General features: G+C 45.5%; 1 protein-coding gene across 1 annotated transcript in view; it reads right to left on the bottom strand.

Moving 5' to 3' along the window:
• LOC120917294 (cathepsin D-like) overlaps positions 1-21761 on the bottom strand; it is a 47642-nt gene extending 25881 nt beyond the window's left edge. Inside the window, exons 1-2 of the mRNA XM_040328488.1 lie at positions 21555-21761; positions 10454-10610 (exon numbers count right to left, since the gene is read on the bottom strand). Coding sequence (XP_040184422.1) covers positions 10454-10610; positions 21555-21622 — 225 coding nt within the window. The 5' untranslated portion in view covers positions 21623-21761. The remainder of the gene's footprint in view (positions 1-10453; positions 10611-21554) is intronic.
• Positions 21762-22123: the final 362 nt, after the last annotated feature.

Here is a 22123-nt window from a genome sequence, read left to right as displayed (position 1 = left end):
CAGCCATGTCTCCCCCCATATCCAGCCATGTCCCCCCCCATATCCAGCCATGTCCCCCCCAGTGCTTTAAGTGGGCCAAAAGAGGTGCCGGTACTCTATTAGGCGCCGGTGCTCCCCCCCCCCCCCCCCAATACTGAACATGAAAATACCCTTAGAAAGTACCCTGAAAAAGAGCTACTGTAGAAAGAGTGACATACGTGAGTGTGTGTCAGTACACACACACTGAGCAGTGACCTGGCTACACTGACCAGTGACCTGGCTACACAATCACTGACCCTGACCTACATACACAATCACTGACCCTGACCTACATACACAATCACTGACCCTGACCTACATACACAATCACTGACCCTGACCTACATACACAATCACTGACCCTGACCTACATTGTAGACTCATTCATCTCATTAGTTTCTTCATATTACATTGATCCTGGAACAAATGAAAACATTTAAGTGTCATTCTGCACACTCTAACACACTGGCTCAGCTTTATATAATATTTGATGGATAGCACACTGGCACAGCTTTAATTTAGGATGCACACTGGCACAGCTTTAATTTAGGATGCACACTGGCACAGCTTTAAATATAAGAATAGCAGCCCACTGGCACAGCTTTATATACCATTAGTATGGATCACACACTGGCACAGCTTTATACAATATAAATAATAGAATTGATAACACGCTGGTACAACTCCATATTATAGCGTAACTAGCATGCACACTGACACTGCAATTAAAACATTTAAGTGTCATTCTGCACACTCTAACACACTGGCACAACTATAGATCAGAAATTGGGTAAAAAAAAATGGCACTGCTATCTATTTCAGGCGGGATCACACAAAGCATTGCTATCTATTACAGTTACAGGTGGATAAAACACTGGAACACTGAGTGACCTACCTCAGCCCGTGGTGGTAGAGATGCAGCCAGAGGAGAGGACTCGAGGAGGCTCAGAGGAAAGGAGAGCTGATGAAGCAAACTGGGATGTGGGGTGCAGCGCTGTCGCACCGAATGTGCCTGGTCCGGGCGACCGTGACCCTGGAGCCGAGGAGGAGAGCCGCATCATGGCGCGCGGGGCGGCAGTGTAAATTTGTAATTCCCGCCTTCTGAGCTTACCCCGCCTATGATGGACGTCACGCGTCCCGCGGTCCCAGATTGGACAGTGGCTGGCAGTGACGTCCATCCATCATAGGCGGGACCTGCTGTGTCTCTTCCGACAAATTGCTCAGCGGCGCTCGGACACTCGGGGCCATTCCAGCCTTCTTAGCCCGGGCCTAACGACGTGCCTGGTTCCGGTAAGGGAAACCCACGTACTGGGCGCAGGGAGAGGTACTGGTACTCTCCAGGGCCATTTTTGGAAGTGGCGGTACTGAGTACCGCCGCGTTCCGGCCCAGTTAAAGCACTGTACCCCCCCATATCCAGCCATGTCCCCCCATATCCAGCCATGTCCCCCCATATGCAGCCATGTCTCCCCCCATAGCCAGCCATGTCCCCCATATGCAGCCATGTCTCCCCCCCATATCCAGCCATGTCTCCCCCCTATATCCAGCCATGTCTCCCCCCTATATCCAGCCATGTCTCCCCCCTATATCCAGCCATGTCTCCCCCCTATATCCAGCCATGTCTCCCCCCCCATATCCAGCCATGTCTCCCCCCCCATATCCAGCCATGTCTCCCCCCCCATATCCAGCCATGTCTCCCCCCCCATATCCAGCCATGTCTCCCCCCCATATCCAGCCATGTCTCCCCCCCCATATCCAGCCATGTCTCCCCCCCCATATCCAGCCATGTCTCCCCCCCATATCCAGCCATGTCTCCCCCCCCCATATCCAGCCATGTCTCCCCCCCCCATATCCAGCCATGTCTCCCCCCCCCCATATCCAGCCATGTCTCCCCCCCCATATCCAGCCATGTCTCCCCCCCCCATATCCAGCCATGTCTCCCCCCATATCCAGCCATGTCTCCCCCCATATCCAGCCATGTCCCCCTTACCTGCATCCCGCTGCCGCCGACTGGTTAATACGCGCGGGGGAACATTACAGCTTTCATTTAAATAGCTGTAATGATTGGCGCCGCGCTGCGTATAGACACTCCCCCTTGCTCGGGATTGGACAGTTCACCCGAGCAAGGTGGAGTGTCTATACGCGGCGCGGCGGCAAACACTACAGCTATTCAAATGAAAGCTGTAATGTTCCCCGCGCGTATTAACCAGTCGACGACAGCGGGGATGCGGCGTAACGGCGGCGGGGGGGGAGTATTCTATTTCGGTATCGGGAGTATTTGCGGGAGTACGAGTACTCCCACAAATACTCAGAATTGGTCCCGATACCGATACTAGTATCGGGACAACCCTAGCTACGACTAAGTACTGTTAAGAGTGTAAAACGGGTTTCCGGGGGAGGAGTCGAGGACATGGCGGACTAGACGCTCTGACCAGGAGAGTCTAGCGGTTCCCCGAGCACTCACGGACAGGAGAGCGGTCATATCAGGGCCCCTTATCCCCACCACCGTTGACTGGCAGGCCGGGGGGTGAGACTACCATCACCGCAAGAGGCCAATTCGTTACAGCCGTCGATGTCGCGGCGTGGACGTAGCGCTGGGAAGAACGCCAGGGGAGCTCCCGCTCAGTCTGGACACTCATACATAACGCGCTATATGACAGTGAAAGGAGACCAACAAAAACAGCACGAGGACTACGGGGTGAGCAGACGGAACTCCCTCGCAGAGAGCGCACAGCCCGCCCTGCCAGCACAGCTTGATATCCCTGACATACCAGCGGTGATTCAACTGACAACTTCCAAGGGGGGGAGTGAAGGGGAAGAGCCAGAGCCTTCAGGAACACAGGTGAGAGATAACATACTATCAGAAGGACTAACAGCGCATTTAGGAGCCCAGTCTCACTATCTCTCACTAGGTCAACAGGCTCACTGTGAATTCAAAGACTCACCCCTACTAACACCTATACTTCCGCCCCCCCCAGTAGGATCATTGCAGTTGCCGGGCAAAACATTAGAGAATATATCTGGGGTACTGGCCGTGTCTTTGAATATGGATAAAGGGTACAGCGGCCAATTTCAGAGAGATGAAAGGGAGAGCCTGATTGAGTGTAGGGGCTCAGCCGAACCATTCATGCTGCCTCTATCACACACTTCTCAGCAAACAAGGAGGGAAGAGATGGAGCACCCCCCAGATAATAGGCAAATTAGTATGCTTATTCAAGCACTTCCAACCAAGGAAGATATGCAACAAATTGTAGCAAACATGACTGCCGCAATGATGGGGGAGATTGAGAAAATACGAGTAAAAGTGACAGAGGTAGACCAAAAAGCTGAAAGGTGTGGGGAGCAGAAGGGTGTCATGGAGCTCAGAATGGCAGAATTGGAAGAGAGAGTCCAATCCCAGCAACTCCAATTAATTAGACTGCAGTTACAAGCTGAAGAAACAGACAACAGAAGCAGAAGAAATAATTTGCGTATAAAGGGAATACCTGATAAGTATGAAGGGCTGGAGTTGAGAGAGGTGGTAACTGCAGTACTGAATAAATTATTGAAAAGACCCCGAGAATCACCACTGGAGCTAGACCGGGTGCATAAAATCCCTCTCGGGAGGTATCAAGATCGAGTGGCCCAGTGTGATGTACTTTGTAGAGTCCACTTCTATAGGATAAAGGAGGATATTCTTAGAATTGCCTGGAAGGAGGGTACAGCAGGGGTCTTGGAGGAGTCGGATATTCAAATCTTCCCGGATCTCTGCCCGCAAACTAAAAGCAGGAGAAGGTTACTTAAACCCCTATTAGAATATATAAGAGACACTGGGGCTACCTACCGTTGGGGTTTCCCTCTAGCCTTAATCGTGAAGAAAGAAGCAGAAACTTATTATCTAAGCGAGCCTTCGCAACTCCCTAGGTTTTTTCAATTTTTGGGGGTAGAACCAATAACTGTGCCCAACTGGCTGGTCCTGCCTGGATATGGTGAAAGAAGGAAAGAAGGAAAAATACAATAAAAATATATATCTGAGTTTACTAGCAAGATCGGACTAAGTCGCGGCTAGACTGGGCCCATAGAAAAATACACAGCCATTTTTTTTTTTTTTTTTTTCTCTTTTTTCTCTCATTAGAGTTTGGGTGTTTTCCCCTTTTCTTTTTTTTTTGGGGGATCAGCGTTTTTGCTTTTTAATTTCCAGACAAGGATGATATGTAAGAATCATTTGTATTATAGGTTCGCACCTATAGGAATGAAAAGCAGTCTGAACTGGGGGCTTCCTAACCCCCTCTCTTCTTTGTTTTGGGTTTGTTGCTGTAAAAGGAACGTATTGGGACGCAGAGAAGGATAGCTGCCCAGAGGGTTATATATAGATCTGAAATGTGAAGCTATGGGAGGTTAGGGGGGACACCTATCCGTCACCAGTGGTGTTTGGAGGTGTGGCCTTCCTTCCCGGTTCCCCCCTTCCCCCCCCTTTTTTTTTTTTCTCTGTTTTGTGTATCTTCCTCAAATTAATTTAACACCCTAGTTCCCGATAGTTGTTCCGATAGCAAAATGGGAGGGGTGTACTGGGCCCGGGGGGGGGGGGGGGGGGGTAAGAGAGGACACTGGACACTGGATTCAAATAAGAACACATTGTATTATGATTCACATGGAGTAGGCCACCAGGGGGAAGGGGAATTTAATTGATTTATGTACTTAATTATTTTTGTTTTGGTTTTTTGTTTTTAGTGTGTGGGGGACGCTAAGGGAGGTCACTGGCACATTGCTACACAGATATAGTGACAAACATAGATAATTATGTTTGGCACTATAAGAATTACACTGGATTTTTTCTTGTTCGTTGAAGGGGGGAGGGGGGGGAGGTTAGGGTACATTGTAGAAGTGGTTAGATTCCTTTCTTTTTTTTTTTTTTATTATTATGTTAAGTCTACACTAATCTATGTATTTTAAGTGGTGGCATTTTTGTGAGCACGTATGAGGGAGGGAGTTCAAGAATTAAGAAGTAGGTGGGGGGTACAGGGTTCTGGGGGAGAGGGAAAGAGGGCGGGAGGAAGTAAGAGGGAGGGAGGGTGGGAAAGGGCATCCTAGAAGTGATTTAGGAACTAGGGGAGGTAGAGTAAAAAGAGAGTAGAGTAAAAGTCAAGGCTGACGGATCAGTGTGGGGAGTGAGTAGAGACGACAAGGAGTTGTGAGAGAGGGGAGGGGGGGTGGTGAGGGTGAAGGGGAGGTTCAGAGGGGGAACAGACGATGTTACCGGGAACATGAGAGGGGGTTACGGGGGTAAGGGAAGAGGTAGGTGCTAACCTATATGTGATCATAGAGATGTGAAATTATGTTTTGAAATTTTAGTTTTAAGCGCTTTTGCTGGTTATGTTTTCGGTTTATTAATATATGTGTAGTATATCTAAATAAGCATAACTTACATATTACTTATGGGAAAAGTCTGAGAATAAGAGGAGAAGTCTGTGTAGAAGGTGACAATACTGGCCGCTAGTAAACCGGACGGTTAGCGATAAGTTTTCATAGAAATGGAGGGGTGAGGGGCAATAGATTTAGATTTAAAAAGAAAGAGGGTGAGTGCTGTTAGGGGAACCGGAGGAGACTCTCCGCTGTGCTCTCACACTTCCCCCCACTTAGCGTCTCTCCTCCTGTGGGAGGGAAGTCGGAGACGCGTGGGTTTTTTTTTTTCCCTCTATTCTCAGCGACAGACTGGGGGTCGAACCTGGTCAAGAGGTGACCACTGAAGGGACTTAATAAATTTTTTTTTTTTTCTTTTTTTTTTCTTTTATCTTACAATTACCCAGGCATCTGGACGGAGATCTTGAGCCTGAGATACAAGGGGGGGGGGGGGGGATTCGGGTTTTAATTTTTTTTTTTTTTTTTCTCCTCATCTTGTGTCCTTCCATCAGGGTTAATTGGGCCGGTCTCCTTCCTCTCTCCTCATATGCCTCTTGGGAGATAAGGGCTTAGACCTGCGGTAAAAGTGGACAGGGGTTGGGAAAATCGGGCATATAAACGTCAACGCAAGTATGAGATCAGAAATGCATAGACTAAATATAACATCGTACAATGTGAAAGGGCTTAACATCCCGGAAAAAAGAACGAAATTGATGTATGAATTGGGGAGATTAAAAACACATATTGTGTTTTTACAGGAAACCCACTTCAGAAAAGATAAGATTCCAAAATGGAAGAATCAGAGATTCCCAGTGGTATACATGGGGGCTTCCCAGTCATCAAAAGCGAATGGAGTAGCTATTTTACTTGCTAAAAACATAACTTGGAAAGAATCTAAGGTAGTGACTGATGAAGAAGGGAGGTTCATATTGATAAAAGGCCTAATAAATGAAAGAATGGTTACATTAGTAAATATTTATCTCCCCAATGAAGACCCAGTGTCCACTATGGGCAAATTTGTAGAAATAATTAAAGAAAACAAAGAAGGGGCCCTTATAGTAGGAGGAGACATGAATATGCTGTTGGACCCGAAAATGGACGCTTCCAGGGGGTCCTACAACATATCTAATTCTAAACTTAGACAAGTAAGAAACATGTTGTACGACCTGCAAATAGTAGACAGCTGGAGATCTCAGCATGTACACGACAGAGATTATAGTTTCTACTCCCACAAACACAAAACTTACACACGAATCGATTATATCTTCCTTGACCGAGCAGTCCTGTTGAATTTAAAAGAATCCTCAATTGGGTCGATTACGATTTCAGATCATGCCCCAGTCAGTTGTCTTATTGACTGGGGAGTAACAGGACCTAGAGAATGGAACTGGAAGCTCAACGAGACCCTAATCAAGGACCCAGAATATGAGGAGAAGATTGGGCAGGAAATAGAGATATTTTTTGATACAAACAGGGATGATGGAACATCCCCACTTTGTAAGTGGGAAGCACATAAGTGCTACCTAAGGGGAATACTTATTTCATTGGGGGCTCAGAGGAAGAGAAAACTAGGAGTAAAAATAGATTCCTTACTAAGAGAAATTAAAACGGTGGAAAATGAACATAAGAAAGTGCAGAAAATAGGAAAGGAGGAAAGACTGATATCCCTACGGGAGAAACTAAATTTACTATTGATGGACAAGGCGAAAGCTCAGCTGAATAGATGTAGAAGGGCTTACTATGAATTCGGCAATAAGCCTAGCAAAATGCTTGCGAATGCACTGAGAGAGTCTAGAGCTAGAAAACATATAGAGAAAATAAAAACACAGGGAGATAACTTAGTGAGCCCCTCACATCTAATAGCAAACGCATTCAGAGAGTACTACAGAGATCTGTATCAATTGACTAATCAATCTCAGGTAGAGAAAGTACTTAACAGAGAAGTGAGACTAAAAGAATATCTAATGAAGTCAGAAATGCCTAAAATACCAGAGGAAAAGATAGAGAGTATGGAAGGTCCGATCACAGCAAAGGAATGTCAGGAAGTAATAAAGGAAATGAAACCAGGTAAATCACCAGGGCCAGATGGCTACACGCTCTGGTACTACAAAATTTTCCAAGATAAACTAATACCGAAATTCTTAGAGGCTTTTAATTCTTTGAAAGAAGGACACCTGATGAGAAGAGAAACACTAGGGGCACACATAGCTGTCATTCCCAAGGAAGGGAAAGATCCTACAGTCTGTGCGAGCTATCGACCGATATCATTGTTGAACATAGACTTAAAAATATTTTCAAAGATAATTGCCAACAGACTAGTACCCAATATCCCACCCCTCGTACATCCAGATCAGGTGGGCTTTGTACCTGGAAGAGAGGGAAGGGAGAATACTCAAAGAGTGTTAAGTACCATTTACTTGGCTCAAGTCCACCATAAACCAATAGCACTTATTTCAACTGACGCGGAGAAAGCCTTCGATAGGGTGGATTGGGGCTTCTTGAAGGCTACACTTAAGTACATAGGGTTGGGTGTAGGCATGCAGAATTGGATTGCAAGCCTCTACTCATGCCCGTCGGCAAGGGTAAAGGTTAATGAAGTACTATCTGATCCATTTCCAATCCAGAACGGGACCAGACAAGGTTGCCCGCTCTCCCCGATTATATTTATCTTAACACTGGAGCCACTATTGAGGACAATTCGATCAAATGCAGACATAAGGGGATATCAGGTTAAAGGAGTGGAATACAAAGTGGCAGCTTTCGCAGATGATCTCTTGTTCTCAATAACGGCCCCAGAATTATCACTGCCACCTTTGATGAGAGAGATAAGGGAATACGGAGCCCTCTCTAATTTCAAAGTAAATTACACCAAGTCAGAGGCAATGGGGATAGAAGTAAACAAACAGGCAAAAAGACCAGCTAACAGTGAACTTTCCCTTTAAATGGTCGGAATCGCACATACTCTATCTAGGAACAAAAATATCAAAAAATTTAAATAGAATTTTTGAATTGAATTTTGTCCCGCTGACGAGGCAAATTAAATCTGACTTCATTAGATGGGAAAAAGAGACGTACTCATGGTTCGGGAGAATTAGCATCTTAAAAATGAATGTGCTACCAAGACTACTTTATCTATTCCAAACTTTACCGGTAAAGATTCCCCCGAGTTACTTAAGGGACTTAAGATCCAGGTTCGTGCAGTTTGTATGGGCAGGGAAAAAGGCGAGAATACGTAGGGAAATATTAGCGCTACCCAAGGAGAGGGGAGGAGTGGGCTTCCCTGACCCAGTGGGATATCATGAAGCAGCACACATGGCAAGAGTGGCCGAGTGGTGTGCACGAGAGAAGCATAAACCCTGGATCCATATAGAGCAAATGATCACAAATATCCCATTGGAAGGTATGGCGTGGATACAGGAAGCAGATATACCAGGAGAAGTAAAGAAACATCCAACAATAGGGGCCACCTTGCGAGTAATGAAAAAATTATTCAGGAAAACGAAATGCTCGGTCCTCCCAAGCCCACTTACCCCGGTTTTGGGGAACCCGAAATTTCAGTTAGGGATAGAAGACACACATTTCAAGATGTTAAAACGGTTAGGCTGGAGTAGAGTAATACACTTTGAGGGGGAGACTCACAGGGCTGGAAGGGATGAAAGGGAGGAACCACCAATAAACGAACTCGACCCAATGAGACAAAATCAACTAAAAACGGCGATCAGAGCAATGAACCCAAAAGGGAAACCGCTCAGAGATCTTTCAGGCTATGAGGAAATATGTTTAAAGGGGGAAGAGATAAGACATGGCCTCTCATTGATGTATAGCCTATGGGTGGACGAGGCAGCACCGAGTGACCTACCGTTCATAAGAGCTTGGGAAAGAGAGTTGGAGGTTGCCCTTTCGGAAAACCAGAGAACAAAAATTTTTAATTTCACACATAAAGCATCTTTGGCCACCAGATATCAAGAGGGAGGTTACAAAATCTTAATCAGATGGTACAAAACCCCAGTAGTGTTAAACCGGATATTCCCGGAGGTGTCAGATAGATGTTGGCGATGCGGTAGGGAAAAGGGAAATATGTTACATATTTTCTGGACATGTGCAAAGTTGGGGGATTTCTGGAAAATGGTTAGAGACACGGTCAAGGACATTGTGGAGGTGGATTTGGGAGGCAATCCTGCCACGTATTTACTGCTGGATCTACCAATCTCCGTGGCCAGGTTCAAAAAATCTTTGTTAAGACATCTACTAGTTGCAGCTAGGGCGTGTATCCCAATCCTGTGGAAAAGTACAAATATCCCAAACAAACAGCAATGGTTAGGTAGAATTTCGGAAATTCAACAAATGGAAAAGCTTACCATGGGCATAAGAGAACAAGAAGATGGGTACAGATTGATATGGGATCCCTACATAAGATACAGAGAAGGAGAGTTTTGAGGGGGGAGGAGTAGAGGAAGGAGAAGGCGGAGATGCCGGGAGAACATGGGAGTGACATGGATGCCCCTTTTTTTTTTTTTTTTTTTTTGGGGGGGGGAGGGGGGGGGGGGGGGAAGGGGGGTGGACAAGGGAAGATCTGGAAACGGGTAGGCGAGGTATAGGTCGGGGTAATCCATAACAAGTAGTGGTTAAGTGTAACGGTATAACATTAGATATTATGTTGTAGTTATGTAGTCGGTATAAGCAGTGTATGAGTATATGGATACCCGAAATGTATTTCTGTGTTATATAAGGTTATATAATGTTGTATAATGTTCACAGATTATTATGGAAAATGAAAAGAAAACTTTAAAATAAAGAATTAAAAAAAAAAAAAAAGAGTGTAAAACGCATCAGTTTTTTATCATGTACCCTGCTGTGGTTTGTACTTTTGTTATTTTGCACAATAAAGGCGTTTTTATCGGAGTGCGGCTGTCCAGACCTTCCCTCTTCTAATTCCCATACATAAACTATATAAAACACAAACGCACACACACACACACACACACACACACCTCAACAATAAGCCATTAGAACTAATGAGAATACGTTTAGCACAATGAGCAGTAGCATTATACTTACATCCAGATAATTCTTCAGAGTCTCTGGTGTGGGACCTCCATTTAGTGGAAATCCAGAGTAGTATTTGTTGTAACCCTCTTCTCCAATCAGATTCTTCAAATCCCCAGCAGACTCAGTAAATGTTCTTCGTATAGAAGGGAATTTCGTCAGAGGTACCCTGGAAGGAGAAATTCATTGCTGGTTTTCAGTAAATACCAATCAGCTCTGACAGTTTCACATGTAAACACAGCAATATACTGTATTGTCCATTTACCTTCTTTAGTATTTTAATGGCTACACCTAAACCCACTTACTGCACAGGGCTTAGAAAACAGCAAGGATGCAACTAGCCAACAGAAACACTGGTGACTCATTGTGGCAACTAAACTCGCCATAAAAAATAAAACAAAAAAAGGGAAATAAAAAAACGAAAATGTCTCCATCCATACAAACAAGGTGGAAAAGGGTCCTTCCCCTGCTGGGACAATGTGTTCTGACAGTGGGACCGACAGCTGTCAGACTAAACTGACCAGTGTATGGCCTGCTTAAAACGGAGCTCCACCCAATCACACAAAAGGGGAAGCTCTGCTCTTGTCAGTCTCCAACCCCTCTGCTGCCACAAATTTTTTTTTAAAAAAACTTGGGGGGTTTTGACAGGTACCTGCTCCAACTTCCATCTGAGTTCGCTGCAGCAAACTCAGCCAGAACTTACATCCTCCTCCTCCTCCTCTTGCAGCCGGCCCATTCACAGAACGCAGCATGCTTCATGTATTGCGCAGTAGGGAATCCTTAGTGGAGATGGTGGCGGCAGCACCCAATAGCTGATTGAGTAATTGGCTCGGGTGCAGACACCGCTGGATTACTGGACAGGTAAGTGTCCTAATATTAAAAGTCAGCAGCTACAGTATTTGTAATTCTTTCTGAAGGGGCCTGGAGTCTCTTTAAAGCGGAGGTCCGCCTAAAAAAAAATAATATTAAAGGCCAGCAGCTGCTGACTTTTAATATATTGACTAGGGCCGAAACAACTAATCGATTTATCGACAACTAATCCATTATGAAAATTAATCAATTACAATTTTCATAATCGATTAATCGGCCAGTAACATAATGGGGTTAAAAAAAAAAAAAAATAATTAGCCCTTTATAGTACAAAAAAGCAAATCGCTACTGTAAATATTACTTTCACTGTCCATCAGTAAAAAAATGAACCTCTTACAGTAGGGATTATTTGCTCTTTTTGTACTTATTTTTGTTTTTTTAACCCCATAATGTTACTAAACATCTCAGGCCTGGGGTCACACCTCTGTTTTTTGGTGCTTTCTGCAGAAACACACTACAGTTCATTTACACATGTTTTGCTATGGGACACGTTCACATCCATGATTTTTTTTCCAGCTGCTGCATATTTGGAAAGGACTTTTTAATGAAAAACGGTGCTATTTTTTTTTTGGTTCAATATACTTCAATGGAGAAGCTGCAGAAAATGATGTATTATGTTTTTCCGGCAATTTGTGTTTTGTAATCTGCCCAACAACAATTTTTTTTTTTTTAAGGCTATTATCCGATTAATCGAAACAATAATCGGCCAACTAATCGATTATGAAAATAATCGTTAGTTGCAGCCCTAATATGAACACTTACGCCCGCGATGACGGCAGACGAGGCCGAGCAATCGCTCGGTCCTCGGATGCTGCTGCCGCCATTCCCGGTGAGGGAGTCAGGAAAAGAAGCCTTGCGGCTTCACTGCCCGGTTCCCTACTGCGCATGCGCGAGTAGCGTGGTGCACAGTCACTGGTCCTTGCTCTCTCCTGGGACCAGTCTGTTTCCCAGGAGACGGGGGGGGGGGGAGTGGGTGCAAATACCTGTCTTAGGCCCCGTACACACGACCAAACATGTATGTTTCAGCATACATGTTCGGTCGTGTGTAGGCGCGAGCGGGCCGAATTCCAGCAAACATTTGCCCGCCGGGCCTTTTCCCAGCAGACAAATATTCCTGGACGTGTTTTAAAACCGTCCGCTGGAATCCTGCCCGCTCGGACATGTACGGTCGTCAGTACAGACCTACCGTACATGTCTGAGCGCCCGCCGTCCCTCGCATGCGTCGAATGACTTCGACGCATGCGTGGAAGCCTTTAAATGGCAGGCCTCCCCTACATCGCCGCGTCATTGTCGCGGCGGCGACGACGCGGACACGCCCCGCGAATTGTTTACGCGCGGACTTCTGTACGATGGTTAGTACAGCCATCGTACAGAAGCCCTCTGGCAGACATGTACGGTGAAAACGGTCCGACGGTCCGGTTTCATCGTACATGTTTGCTCGTTAGTACCCGGCCTTAGAGGTATCTGCACCCCCCCTCGCCCTGAAAGGTGCCAAATGTGACACCCGAGGGGGGGGGGGGGTCTGGGCACGAAGGAGGTTTAAGTGCCCAGTAATGAAGTGGTTAAATTATATATATATATATATATATATATATATATATATATATATATATATATATATATATATATATATATATATATATATATATTTTTTTTTTTTTATTACACACACATACATTTACACTGTAGTCCGATATGTGCAAGAACTGCTCAAGGCAAGCCCGGAGGAAGAGGCGCTCGTAGGTCTTGTACTGAAATTACATATTGGTTGATGTTTGACATGCCACTGCCTGAGAAAGACTGAACTGTGGTGCATATTGAATTAAATGTCACTGACATTTCAATAAAGTTAAAATAAAAGCATAAAACCATGTCTTCTAAAGCCCACTATGTTAAATAAAAGGGACACTAATATAATTTGATTGCATTTTAATGATCAGGCTTTGTTGATTATATTTTGCAGCAAAATATGGGAGAGTACACATTTAGAAAAATTACAGGAAAAAACATTTGACATTTTATATTATTTATTCCCCCATAAAAGCAAGGAGATGATATATGTATTCAAAATTTGCTACCAAATTAAAGCCCTAACTGCCCTCTAAATATCAATGTATAATACATTAGGGTTAACTACAAATGATAAAAAAAAATAAAAATCATTGCCAAAAAAATAAAATAAAAAAAAACACTCCCAAGAAAATGTATGGAGTAAAAGGCCCAGGAACTCAAATAGTTAAATGAAGTTTGCATGGCAAAGTATTTCCACACAGGGCAACCTGCCCAACATTAGTACTGGCCCCGGAAATGACCATTCACTGGGGTGCACATCTGAGTGCAGGCCACAGGCACCCATTATGAATTCCTACTGCCCAGCCACACTGGCCTGTATGCATTTGACTGGACATTTCTATTAATCGATATATGAAGGGTCCCAGAAGTAAACCCTGAGTAGGATTCCTGGCAGGGACCACATTAGTACATTACAGCGAGGACAAGGATCCAGACTCCTGACCTTGGAATATAAACAGTTTTCCAGACTGGCAGTGTATTGCATTATACGAAGATTATACCTTCACTCACAAACACACAAGCTTCTCTATAAGTGGAGACTGTTCATAATCGCATAATATTGGGCTTTATTTGCACTGAATGTGCATTTGGCCATTGGGGTATAAAGCAATGATTTCCATGGCTCTGCCCACTTAGGACTCTTGTACATTGCAGCTTCAAAAAGCTCAGTACAGCGCTTTTTGTTTTACTGATCTATAATGCAGCCCATTATTGCGTATTCTTGAGTTAAAAAAAATAAATAATAATTTTGGGGGATTTTTATCTAAATTTATTTTTATAAAATGTTTTTGGTGTAAAAATCTATCTAAATATAGTTTTCTATTTAAGATACATTAATAATTGTGTTTATTCAGCGTGTAATGGAGCTTAGTTATGTAGCATGAGGCTGTATATTCTTCAATATTTACATTTTTTCAGAAACTCATTCAATGAATCCAAGCTCTGCAAGCTGAGATACCATGCACTGCATTGATACATTCCCACAATGTCACAGTAACCATGAGATAAAAAGGAATATTCGTTTAGTGCCGCTTCACACAGGGGCAACCTGACTTACAGCGCGACTTTTCAAGGCGACTTCAGCGCGACTTGGAGCAACTTACAACGCGACTTAAAGTTGCCTCCAGGACAGGCGACTTTGGCTGTGGCCAATCACAGACTAATCAGCTCTGTGGGAGGGAGGGGTTTGCCTGAGTAAACGCTTTTCTTTTCCTGTAAAGTTGCTTCAGTTAAGACAGTGATCTGACTTCTGAGGCGACTTCCATTGAAATCTATGGGTACAAGTTGCCTACAAGTCGCCTTGAAGTAGTACAGGAACCTTTTCTGAAGTCGGAGCGACTTTACTAGAGTACATTAACACCCCTTTCACACTGAGGAGTTTTTCAGGCGGTACAGCGCTAAAAATAGCGCTGCTATACCGCCTGAAGAACTCCTGCTCAGCTACCTCAATGTGAAAGCCTGAGGGCTTTCACACTGAGGCGATGCGCTGGCGGGAGACAAAAAAATCTCCTGTCAGCAGCATCTTCGGAGCGATGAAAGGAGCAGCGTGTATACCGCTCCTTCACCGCTTCTTCCCATTGAAAACAATGGGAACCCGCGGCAATACCGCCCACAATGCGCCTCTATAGAGGCGCATTGCGGGCGGTATTAACCCTTTATTGGCCGCTAACGGGGGTTAATACCGCACCACTAGCGGCCGATTCCCGCGGCAATCCTGGCGGTATAGCGCCTTTATTTTTAGCAGCACTATACCGCCACCGCGGCTCCCGCTCGAATGTGAAAGGGGCCTAAGACGGCTCCCATTCACTGCAATGGAATTTCTCATGTCGTGCGACTTGGGGTGACACAAGTTGGATCCCAAGTCGCGGTAGTGTGAACCGTCACTTAGCCCATTGTTTTGCAAATCTATGTACACTACTGTATGATTGAATCGGTTCTGATATCGCCATTTTACTAATCTGGCAGTTTATTCTTCTAAATAGAATCTTTATTATTTGCAAACGAAAGGTTTCCTAACTACCAGCAAGAAGAAGTCCTTACATTTAAAGAGCACCTGTCATTTCAGATCCATCATGGCAGCGCCTGTTAGCAGACATCCACTCACCTGCTGCCGCCAAGTCCCTCACCTTGTTGTGTCACTTATGCATCACCAGCCGTCCCATTACAGCAGGGTTTGACAAATTTGCTTGGAATCTAGGAGCCAGCTAAAAAAGTTAGGAGCCAGAAAACGCATCCCGTCCCGACGAGCTTGGGCGCAGAAGCAAACACATACGTGAGCAGCGCCCGCATATGTAAACGGTATTCAAACCACACATGTGAGGTATCGCCGCGATCGTTAGAGCGAGAGCAATAATTCTAGCTCTGGACCTCCTCTGTAACTCAAAACATGCAACCTGTAGATTTTTTTTAAACGTCGCCTAAGAAGATTTTAAAGGGTAAAAGTTTGTCGGCATTCCACAAGCGGACGCAATTTTGAAGCGTGACATGTTGGGTATCAATTTACTCGGCGTAACATTATCTTTCATAATATTAAAAAAAATGGGGATAACTTTACTGTTGTCTTATTTTTTAATTAAAAAAAGTGTAATTTTTTCCCAAAAAAGTGCGCTTGTAAGACCGCTGCGCAAATACGACCTGGCAGAAATTATTGCAACGATCGCCATTTTATTCTCTAGGGTGTTAGGATAAAAAATATATATAATGTTTGGGGGTTCTAATTAGAGGGAAGAAGATGGCAGTGAAAATAGTGAAAAATGACATTAGAATTGCTGTTTAACTTGTAATGCTTAACGGCCACCACCAGCAAAGCCGCGGCCTCAGTTACCGGACATCACGGGCCCCCCGCGATCGAGCGGCTGGGGAGGTGGGGCCCTAGTCCGCCACGATCCTGGGGAAAAGGCGCTTCGCGGACTAGGCCGAAGCCGCGGCCTAGGATGTTTTAGGCGAGGCCGCGGCTTCGGCCTAGTCCGCGGAGCGCCAGTCCTATGGAACCAAATTTTTTTTTATTTTTATTTTTTTGCCCACCTTCCAAGCCAAGTCGCCAGGACACTATTTCTAGTCGCCATGGCGACCGAGATTTGTCGAGCCCTGCATTACAGTCAATGAGACTGTTGGTGAGTCAACAGCGGGCCAGAGGAGGAGGTGCACTTTTTGGAGGCAATCTTACCAGCAAGTGGGAGCGGGTACCGGTCAAATCCAGGTACCTGCTCCCCTCTCCCCCCCATAAAGCGCCAAATGTGGCAGTGAAGGAGGGGAGGGTGCAAACAAGCAGAGCTTCCCCTTTTGGGTGGGGCTCTGCTTTAAGGTGTTGCGGGTAGTCCTATCTCCTATTTAAAAGCCAACTGTCACGATCTTGAATGCAGTGCAGAAAAGCCATGAGGAGTGGCAGCTCTAAGTGCATGGAAAGATAAGAACAGAAAAACACAAAGCACAGGAATGCCGATAGCGTATGAAGGAATTTATTAAATCAACTGAAAATTACTCAAAGGAGTCTTTAATGATAAAAATTGTTCTGCTGCCAAATTCGACATATTCAAGTGAACAGGGACATGCCACAACTGCCCCTCAACTGTATGCAATGAAAGTTGGCATGGCAATTAAAAGCCTCCGCCTGTCAAACTCCTCTGAAAAGCGATCCAAACACAGACAGCTTGCCAGAGGTGCTGCAAATTAGCTTTGGACCCCGTTCCCACATAATGTGGTGACCCGCGTTTTACTGCACTGGATGATTGTAGGCCATTACTAGGATTCACACTGCAAAGCACCCCAGAAGTTGGTACAATGAGTGCCATGCTGCTAAAAAACGCCTCACACTGCCCACTACTGCTAGCTCACCGCAGCTGGAATTGGCATGACCGTATCTTTGGATGCGTTGCCTGAATATGTGCATACCTCCCAACTTTCTGAGATGGGAATGAGGGACACCTATCAGCAACAGTATGCAGGCATAGGACACACCCCTTGCCACACCCCCTTAATGGAGAATTGTACAAAAAAATAAGATTGGTTAACCACCTTTAGGCCCGCGCTATAGCCGAATGACGACTACAGCGCGGACCTGAAAATCCAACTGGACGTCAATTGACGTCCGCCCCTTTCGGCGTTCCCCGCGCGCGCTCCTGAACGCGCAGCGGGGAAACTCTGTGTTGGCCTTGTCCCTGGGACACAGCCAATCAGAGTGGCCGTTTGCTATGCGATCTGTGCGGCCAATGAGAGATGATCTCAAATGTAAACATATGAGATCATCTCTCATTGCCGGCTCACACAGAGACAGCGTCCTGTCTCTGGAGAGGAGACCGATCTGTGTCCCTTGTACATAGAGACACAGATCGGTCACCCCCCCCCCCAGTCACCCCCCTCCACCTACAGTTAGAACACTATATAGGGAATACATTTAACCCCTTCCTCACCCCCTAGTGTTAACCCCTTCAATGCCAGTCACATTTATACAGTAATTAGTGCTTATTTATAGCACTGATCGCAGTATAAATGTGAATGGCGCCAAAAATGTGTCCGATGTGTCCGCCATAATATCGCCGTCCCAATAAAAATCGCCTCCATTACTAGTAAAAAATAAATAAAACAATTCTGTCCCCTATTTTGTAGGCGCTATAACTTTTGCGCAAACCAGTCGCTTATTGCGATTTTTTTTTTTTTTTTTTTTTTTTAAATTGCCTTTAAGTGTTAAAGCTGAACTCCAGGCAGATACAAAAGATGCAGATTTCTACACCCCCATATCTAATAATACATCATTACATTTATATTTTTAAGTGAAGGGGAGTGTAAGCATGTTAAGTTACTTTGCTATCAGCCTTTTGCAGTCCTTGTACAGCAGAGCTCAGCCTGGGGGAAGAAGAAGTAGCACAAGCAGCCAATCGGATGTGCTGCAGTGCAGGGAGAAGAAAGCAGATGAACTCCTCAGTCTGCCCTTCCTACTTTCATTGTCCAGTCCTAGGCTGGGGGGGGAGGGACAACACCTGTAAGAGCCTTTCACCCCGCCAGCGCCCGAAAAACGCTGGTAAAGCGCCGCTAAAACTAGCAGCGCTTTACTGCCCTTTTTTTTTTTTTAAGAGCTAGCAGGGGGCTTTTAAGCCCTGCTAGTGGCCGAATAAAGGGTTAAAAGCACCCACAAAGCACCACTGCCAATGCGCTTTGCAGGCACTTTCCATTGATTTGAATGGGAAGGGGTGCTTTAGGATCGGTGTATTCACCGCAGCAAAGAAGCTGCTTGCAGGACTTTTTTTTGACGTCCTGCCAGCGCAGCGCCTCAGTGTGAAAGCACATTGACTTTTTCACATTGGGATTGCAGATGAGGCTTCTTTCAGGCGCTTTACAGGCGCTTTGTTTTAGCGCTAAAGCGCCTAAAAAACACCCCAGTGTGAAAGGGGTCTAAGTTACTGATCTCCAGCAGAGGAAAATCAAGTCAAGTCTTGTCCCCAACTAGACAGAGATGTGCTGTGTGACAGAGCTGTGTAAATCTTAAAGCGGAGTTCCACCTAAAAATGGAACTTCCGCTTAACCCACTCCTCGCCCCCTTACATGCCACATTTGGCATGTAATTTTTTTGGGGGAGGGGGAGTGGGGGCTTCAGGAGAAGGGGACTTCCTGTCCCACTTCCTCCGAGGGGCTGGTAAGGCGATTAGCTTAATCGCCATATTGCAGCCCCTCCCTGTAGGCGAGCGCCTGTCCAATCGGACGGCGCCGCTCGCGCAGTGCCGCTCGCGCAGTGCCGCTCACGCATGCGCAGTGGGTGCCCGGCCGTGAAGCCGAAAGCTGTCACTGCCGGGTGCCCACACTAGGAATGAAGACGAAGAGGGGGGGCGAGGAGCGGAGCCGCGGCCGGCGAGGAGCTGGAGCCGTGGAGCCGCTGGAGACGTGGAGCAGGTAAGTGTCCGTTTATTAAAAGCCAGCAGCTACACATTTTGTAGCTGCTGACTTTTAATAAACTTAAAACTTTAATAAACTTAAAAAAAGGCTGGAACTCCCCTTTAAAGCCGTATGGACAGGATTATAGCCGTCATATACTGTATGTAGTTCATCTTAGCATTGAGGTGTATGCATGAAGTTGATCTGGGGGATCACACAAGGAAACCAACTGCATGGAGTTTGCATGTTCTCCCTGTGCTGGCATGGGTTTCTTCCCACACATGCTTGCAGATTAATTGGCCATGGTATGTGTATGCGAGTTATGACCCGTACACAAGATCAGAAAATAGTACCGCCGTCGGAGCGATTGTATGATATTCTGATTGTTAGTACACAGTAGGGATGAGCTCCGGCGTGTTCGCATCGTACACGTGCAGAGCCCGCCAGGAAGTCTTTACGGTGCTGTGCTAATCACAGCCAGGGGGACATTTCCCGATCTCTGCAGCCGAGCATCGGGACAATGTCTCCCTGCCTGTGATTAGCGCAGCGCTGTGCAGACTTCCTGGCTGGCTCTGCACGTGGACTGTGCGAACACGCCGGAGCTCATCCCTAGTACACAGCTTTTGAGAGCCGATCTCAACAGTTCATCCGATATTATCCAATGGGACAAGCAGGAACATTTTTCATCCAGAAATACATTACATCACTTCAGAATTTTTATTCCGTCGTACAAGAATTCTCGTAACTTTAGTAACCTCTTCATTTTCCATACAAGATTATCATGCAAAAAAAAAACAAAAAAACGGCCATTCGTTTGTCTGAGGATCTCATCGTATGTACCAGGCATTAGGGATCATAGATTGTAAGCTCCTTGATGTCAGGGACTGATGTGAATGTACTGTATCTAAATCATTGTGTACCTTGTTGTTGTTTAAATACATGGGGCCAGATCCACGAAGCAGTTACGCTGGCGTATCCATTGATAGCCGCGTAACTTCTAGTTTGCTCCGGCGTATCTTTGTTTTGTATCCACAAAACAAGATACGCCTGAAGCTGGGCTAGATACGACTGGCGCACGTCTTAGTACGCCGTCGGATCTAAGGTGCATATTTACGCTGGCCGCTAGGTGGCGCTTCCATCGATTTCCGCATCGAGTATGCAAATTAGCTAGATACGCCAATCCACAAACGTACATCCGGCCGGCACATTTTTTTACCTCGTTTTCGTAAAGGCTTTTTCTGACGTAAAGTTACCCCTGCTATATGAGGCGTAGCCAATGTTAAGTATGGACGTCGGGCCAGCGTCGGATTTTCCGTTGTTTCCGTAAAACGTTTCTGAACAGGGCTTTGCGTAGAATTACTTTCACGTCGAAAGCATTGGCTTGTTGCGGGTTAATTTGGAGCATGCGCACTGGGATACCCCCACGGACGGCGCATGCGCCGTTAAAAAAAAAAAAAACTTAATTTACGTGGGGTCAGTAGGAATTACCGTAAAACACGCCCACATCTTATCCATTTGAATTGCGCGCCCTTGCGCTGAGACAGATACACTACGCCGCCGTAACTTATGGCACAAATTCTATGTGGATACGGAAAATACGCTGCAAGTTACGGCGGCGTAGTGTATCTGAGATACACTACGCCGGACTTACAAATGTGCCGCGCTACGTGGATCTGGGCCAAGAACTCTATATATATGGAATAATAATGGAAGTTTCCATGGATCTACAGCATACTACTTGCGCACTGGGATACCCCCACGGACGGCGAATGCGCCGCTAAAAAAAAAAAACTTCATTTACGTGGGGTCAATAGGAATTACCGTAAAACACGCCCACATCTTATCCATTTGAATTGCGCGCCCTTGCGCTGAGACAGATACACTACGCCGCCGTAACTTATGGCACAAATTCTATGTGGATACGGAAAATACGCTGCAAGTTACGGCGGCGTAGTGTATCTGAGATACACTACGCCGGACTTACAAATGTGCCGCGCTACGTGGATCTGGGCCAAGAACTCTATATATATGGAATAATAACACAAGTTTCCATGGATCTACAGCATACTACTTATTGGAGAATACATAACTCTGTACTCGGCACTATATGTCAGGTTAGCACAATGTGTAGTACTGAATATTAGATCTGATCAAATAACATGGGAGGGACCTGGATGTATAAAATCTATATAGCTAGAATTGTATTATTTAGCATGGATCTGGAGAATAAGCTTTAATAAATACCATGTTACCCACACCCCATTGTAAAGTACAATGCACAGTCATAGAATCCATCCACACATACCTGATTATTGCTGATCCTGGTAGGAGCACAGTACAGAGGAGCAGTACAGCCAGCACTAGGCTCTCCATGGTGATCAGGGTGCAGTCAGCTCTGTCCTGTATATATATATATATCTGTGTACTGTCAGCAGTGACCCAGCACTCTCCTCCAACCCTCGAGACTAGTCAGCTGACCCTGCAGTCATGTGACTGGGGGAGACATAATCCTCCGGCTGCTGAGCAATGTGCAGGATCTGAGTTGCTTGATTCTGTGTAATGAATCCCATGTATTGTAAGACATCTGTTAGCATCATGATAACCTGTAACCGGTCAGTGAGTCACATGGAAGGACTTTTGCAGCCAAGGATAACACTTGCTGTATATTTGTTCCATTTTCCCAGGCACAGAGCAGATCTTAAAGTGATACTAAAGACTATAAATATATATATTTTTGTACTGTAGCGGATTGGCATGAGAACCTGGTGAAGGGGTGAGGGTGCTGGATGTGGGTGACATAAGGGGCAATTGTTTATACGTGTATGCTGTACATTTCAGTAGATCCATTATTTGTCTGTGCATTGGAAAGTTTTG

The sequence above is a fragment of the Rana temporaria genome, chromosome 11 (assembly GCF_905171775.1).
Source record: "Rana temporaria chromosome 11, aRanTem1.1, whole genome shotgun sequence".
NCBI classification, from domain to species: domain Eukaryota; kingdom Metazoa; phylum Chordata; class Amphibia; order Anura; family Ranidae; genus Rana; species Rana temporaria.
Note: the sequence above shows the minus strand (reverse complement) of the source record. Positions and strands in the feature narration are given on the sequence as shown.